A 6,163-nucleotide genomic window follows, 5' to 3' on the forward strand; every position below is an offset into this window, starting at 1 on the left:
CTGGTGGTCAGTGCGCTCCCACAGGGGGAGCTCTGCTCAGCCACAAGCCAGGCTGATGGCTGCCAGCACAGTGGTGGTGGTGGGAGCCTCTCCCGCCTCCTCAGCAGCGCTACGGATGTCTGACTGCAGCTTAGGCCTGCTCCCTCCTGGCAAGTGGACATCCCCCGAGGGTTCCCGAGCTGCCAGAGGGATGTCTGACTGCCAGCTTATGCCCAATCCCCCAGGGAGTGGGCCTAAGCCAGCAGATGGTCATCCTCCGAGGGGTCCCAGACTGCGAGAGGGCAGAGGCCGGGCTGAGGGATCCCCCCCAAGTGCACAAATTTTTGTGCACCGGGCCTCTAGTATATATATATATGAAGATAAGGTGGTTTTGTCACATAGAGCCCAGGTAATGGGGCATAGGAGTGGATTCCAGACACCATGCACATCTTTGGAGGTAAGATTGCCAATCAGGTCAAGTTGCTTATCTCTTATAGATTACATGAAATCTCCAGAATTGGGTTTGGCTTTAGGAGACAACTCCGCTGTGAAGGATGCAGGAAAGACCTTGGAAAACTCAAAGGAAGGATTCTTGACAAGTTGACTCTTGGAGCTTTCCCTGTGCCTGGTCCTGTGCTCAGACATGAGTACATTGGAGTAACATTGTTGTGCCATCACTGAACTCACAATCCTGTTGAGGAAAAGTGGTTACCCATAAAGAATATGTTAAATATTGCAAATATCAGGGCAGAAAAAGATCGAGGTGGATTGAAATAGAAAAGTCTTCCTGGAAGAGGTGAGTATTGGGAGAGTAGGTCTCAGAAGTGGACCCTGCTTAGGTGGTGTGAGTCTTGCTTAGATCCAGTATGAGTGTACTGTGTGGGGTCTGTCTCTCATGGCTGGTCTGATTTCAGGACTCAGGATGCTGTTGCTGCAAGCTGTTCTACTGTTACTAGTCCTGCCCAGTCGTGGTCAAGATACTCCGACCAAAGAACCTGGAGTCCAACTTCCCTTGCCTAAGGGGGTCTGCACTGGTTGGGTGGCGGGCATCCCAGGGCATCCTGGCCACAATGGGACCCCAGGACGTGATGGCAGAGATGGCACTCCTGGTGAGAAGGGTGAAAAAGGAGATGCAGGTAAGAACAAGTTTTTTGGCCTTCTCCAACAGACTTGTCTTGGGTAGAGGAGGGCTTCTAGAACTATATAAGGGTATTAGTTATTGACTAAGGTCTAGACACAGGAAAGAAGCAAATTTTTTTTTATGTGACTCATAAGCAACCTAAAGTGGATTTTGGGTTGGCCTTCCAGTGGTGACAATAGGTGTACTTGTGAAAAATCAAGTATCTTTTTTTTTCTTTTTTTTTTAATTTTATTTTTTATTACAAAGGGTATTACATATGTGTCCATTTTTTCCCCCCACCCTAGACAGTCCCCTAGCCTTCCCTATCCCCCAGTGTCTTATGTCCATTGGCATGCATGCTATTTTGTATCTCTGAGAGCTCAGTAGAATCTAGGAACTAGCATTCAATAGATAGAAGTCAACTGCTGGTCATGAAATCAGAACATCAGTGACTTTGTTGTGATTTGTTTTTACTAGTAAGTCAGGATGCTTAAAAACCTTCAGAAGCCACTGCTGAAGTTGAACTAGGGAGGGCTCCCCTCTCTTCTAGAAAAAGGAAAAGATTTCTGATTGGAAATCAAGTATCTTTGATTCTGCTCTATCTGTATCTCCTTCCCTGTCCCCTTTCCCATCCCCACCCTCATCCATCTCTAGTCCCAATCTGTTCATATTCCTATTTCTATTCATTTGCCCTTAATTCCCATTCCATGCAGTGACATTCAACCACACTTAATGTTCACCTCCTGCAGGTCACAGTCCTGTTCCTAGAGAGCTCCTGGTCTAGTTAAGAAGAGAAGCCTAATGCACAGGACTGTGAAAGGTTACTATTGGGAAGTCCACTCCAAATATGACAAATTGAATGTGAACAAACGCCGAATTATGGAACAGAGAAAAGGTGCCCTTAGAGCAAACTTAGATTAACAATGAGGCTTTATGGAGGAGGAAGGGCTTAAGCTAGGTCTTGAAAGGTGAGTGTGACAGAGTAAAGAAGGGAGGGCATTCTACACAAAGAGATAGAAGAGCAAAAGTATGGTTGGTTGAGACAGTACATAGTTGACAGGTCAATAATGGAGACTTATTGGACATAAGGTTGGAAATAATTAATGGAAGCCTGCTGGGGAGGATGTGGAAATAGGAGGTATAACTCTCCCCTTTGGGTGCTCCCACTGGTTCTTTGCTCGAAGTGAAGCAGGTTGTATATAGGGGCCATAGGAACAGTGGTTTAGGTTAGAATCAATTTAGGCAGGAGTTCTGTTTCTTGTGATCACTGAGATCTTTTCATTCTTTAGGTCTTATTGGTCCTAAGGGTGACACTGGTGAAACTGGAGTGACTGGGGTTGAAGGTCCCCGAGGCTTTCCAGGAGTCCAAGGCAGGAAAGGAGAACCTGGAGAAAGTGCCTATGTATACCGCTCAGCGTTCAGTGTGGGACTGGAGACCCGGGTCACTGTTCCCAATGTTCCCATTCGCTTTACCAAAATCTTCTACAATCAGCAAAACCACTATGATGACACCACTGGCAAATTCCACTGCAACATTCCTGGGCTCTACTACTTCTCCTACCACATTACGGTCTACCTGAAAGATATGAAGGTCAGCCTCTACAAGAAGGACAAGGCTGTGCTCTTTACCTTTGACAAATACCAGGACCAGGACTTGGACCAAGCCTCTGGCTCTGTGCTCCTCCATCTGGAGATGGGTGACCAAGTCTGGCTCCAGGTGTATGGGGAAGGGGAGAATAATGGGCTCTATGCAGATAATGTCAATGACTCCACCTTCACTGGCTTCCTTCTCTACCATGACACCAATTAGTGACCACTTAACCAGAGCCTCCACTGGGCCAAACAACCCAGAAGTCAAAGAACAGCCCAAAGGTTTTCAGTGTAGTTAGGAGACTGATATTATTATTTAGTTGGAGAGTTCTGAACATTATTCATGCATTTACTTATTCATTCATCAAGTGCCCTTTTAAAAAAGTTATATAGTTTATTCTCAGTCTTAAAGGAGATATGTTTCCTGGCTGCAAGGATCTGGTACATAGTGCCAATAGAAGGATAACAGTATTTACTGGGGAGCTTCACATACATGACAAGATAACTGACACAGGAAAGTATTTGACAGTGCTATTTTGTGCCCATGGTTTCTCCTCAAGTTCATGCCAATCCTCTGAGGTACAAAGGAAAGATACTATTCTCCTCTTTTTACACTTGGGGTGCTGAGACCTAGAGAGTTAAGTGAATGCCTGACATCATCCAAGTATAAAGGGTGGAGTTAGAAATCACACTCGGGGCCATGAACTTTTTCTATTATACCGTGTCCTTTTTTAGAAGTACTTGCCCTCCTTGAGATGTTGGTAGGGGGCATCTCTCATCCATCTTACCTGAGGGCCTTAACTCATCATGAGTTAAGTTTTTCCCCAGGAGAGCTTCCTCAGAACAAGTGGTTCTATAACCAGGTCCCATTTCAGCTGGACCACTCAATGGCCCCTGCACTTCTCTTTCCTCATGCTCTTCTCTCTAATCCAGAAAGCTACCTCCATTTCCACATGCTGAAATCTTCCCTGGTCCTCAAAGCCACCTGGTCAGGAAGCTCCTCTGATGTGATACTCTTCCCTGCCAATCTTTCTCACATACTGCACCCCTGTGCTTCTTCATGTGTTATCCTGGATGAGAGCCCTGGGCATGAGAGACATCTCAGATCAAGGACAACTTCCCAGAAGTACCATGTTTTCTACATGTCTGAGTCCCCTTGCAGGTCCTTGGTCAATGTCTCATGAAGACCACATCTATTCAGAATTAACTCCATTTAAGGCCCTTCATGTAACTAATCCTTATCAACAAAAATATTGTTATTTTAGGAGCTCTCTGATTTTAAGCTCCTACTCCTTGTTCCATTGTATAGTTTGAATAATTTTCACCAAGGTTAGGAATGACTATACTTTCCAGAACACTTGAAGAATCTTTCCTTGAGGAGATAGTTTGAGCCTGTAATGCAAAAACCCATGAAGGAATTTGAAAACCATTCTTTCCTTGAGTACCAACTGGGTTTGGGAAGACCTGGGCCTTCTGAATCTATTTTAGTTTTTTAAGAATTATAAAAACACACACACACACAAAAATCCCCAAAACTCTCTGAGGTGATGTGGTAATTATCTTGATTGTGGTGATTATTTCACAATGTATATCTATATCAAATCATCAAATTATACCCTTTAAATATATAAACATTTTAATTATAAAATATTCCTCAAAAAGAAAAGAAGAATTACAAGTGCTTGATAGTGGTAAATATCTTCTCAGGATGTTCTTCAAATGTTTTAGTGAAAGCAGAATTAGTAGCATTCTGTATAAATATAGAAATGGAAAACCCATTTTTTTCTTACAGTTTTAAATTCTGAATGATTCTCTTTTATATATGCATTGCTATTCATTCAGTGATTATTTTTACATATAAAAATTTGTCTTTTTGAATGCTTTTGTATTATTATTTTCTAAAGATAAAGATATCATCCAGCATTAAAAGTAGAAGCATTTGCATCACATGGCTTTTGTTTTCATTTTTGGAGAAAGACATGGGGTTCAGAGAGGAATGAAGGGGTAAACCCAAATCAAATTAATAGGCAAAAAAGAAAAATGTTCCTTGCATAATGGGAAATATCAGAGCTGTTCTGTCAGAGGCTCAAATGATGTCATTAAAGACCCCTTTTCTGTCTGTCCTTCCACTCTGTCTTCAACAGCACAGGCTTCAACCTCAGGCTCTACACAGTATAGTTCTAGGTTCTCCCTCATGATATAAAAAAGACTGTAGCCTGCCAGCTGTCATACACTCTCACCACATCATTTAGCCAAAGGGACATCCTCTTTTTCTGGTGGTTCCCAGGAAGAGAGAGGAAGTTTTCTCTCCTGGAAGCCCCAGCAAACATATTCTTGCATCTCATTGGCTTTGGCTGGGCTATATGTCCATCCTTGATCAATCTCACTGGGGTCAGGAGGATGGACTATCCTTATTTTTAAAAAAATACATTTTTTTTATTGATTTCAGGAAGGGAGAGGGAGAGATAGAAACATCAATGATGAAAGAGGATGATCGATAGGCTGCCTCCTGCACACCCCTTACTGGGGATCTAGCTCACAACCTGGGCATATGCCCTGAGCGGGAATCAAACCATACCTCCTGGTTCACAGGTCAACACTCAACCACTGAGCACACAGGCTGGGCTGGACTGTCCTTGTTGATTTAAGTTGATTATGGCTCAATCTGGAGAAGGAGTATTTTCCCTAAAACAAAATCTGAATACAGTTACCGGAAGTGGGAGAACAGACGAGGAATATAAAAACAACATTTGTTTACAACAAGCTGTTAATATTGTGTTTGAGTTTTCTCAGGTTTCTCAGAGAGATGTTGCTGGGAAATTACTATTGATTTTCTCTAAAATTTCATTAAGTAACTAATGTCTGACCATGCTTACAGTTTTGTACCTGGTAGGGTGGGATTCTTGCAGCACTGGACACGATGTCACACTCACTCTAAAGTCTCTAGAAGATGATATTTTTTTTTTTTTTTGTGGAATCAGAGAAGGCAAATTTTCATAACACCTTCTGAGAGAAACTGGCCAAGAATTTTGGGTTAATTGTCCCATGATGTTCAAGTTAATTGTGGATTTTTCTATTTCTCTTCAGTTCTGTCAGCTTTTGCTTTATGCATTTTGGAACTGTCATGTTAGATACATACACATTTAGTCTTACATCTTCTTAGTGAATTTACCCTTTGTCATTATATAATGCCTGTCTTTTTCTCTGGCAATTTTCCCTTTTCTGAAGTCTACTTTATCTGAAATTAATTTAAGCACTCAAGCTTTCTTTTGATTATTGTTTGCATATTTTTCCATCACATTAGTTTAAATCTATTTATATTATTATATTTAAAATAACTTTTCTGCATGTGATTCTTCTTTTTTTCTTCATTCCATCTGAAAATCTCTTTCACTTAATTGGTGCTGAGACAATCCTCCTATCTAATAAAAGAGAAACATGGTAATTAGCGTACGAATGCTACCCTTCCCATTG

At 42.0% G+C, this 6,163-nt stretch overlaps 1 protein-coding gene across 1 annotated transcript in view; it reads left to right on the forward strand.

The window, feature by feature from the left end:
* ADIPOQ (adiponectin, C1Q and collagen domain containing) overlaps positions 1–4,638 on the forward strand; it is a 14,884-nt gene extending 10,246 nt beyond the window's left edge. The window contains exons 2-3 of the mRNA XM_006765847.2: positions 894–1,115; positions 2,389–4,638. Coding sequence (XP_006765910.2) covers positions 894–1,115; positions 2,389–2,909 — 743 coding nt within the window. The 3' untranslated portion in view covers positions 2,910–4,638. The remainder of the gene's footprint in view (positions 1–893; positions 1,116–2,388) is intronic.
* The last annotated feature ends 1,525 nt before the right edge of the window (positions 4,639–6,163 follow it).

The sequence above is a fragment of the Myotis davidii genome, unplaced genomic scaffold (genome assembly GCF_000327345.1).
Source record: "Myotis davidii unplaced genomic scaffold, ASM32734v1 scaffold41, whole genome shotgun sequence".
In the NCBI taxonomy this organism is placed as follows: domain Eukaryota; kingdom Metazoa; phylum Chordata; class Mammalia; order Chiroptera; family Vespertilionidae; genus Myotis; species Myotis davidii.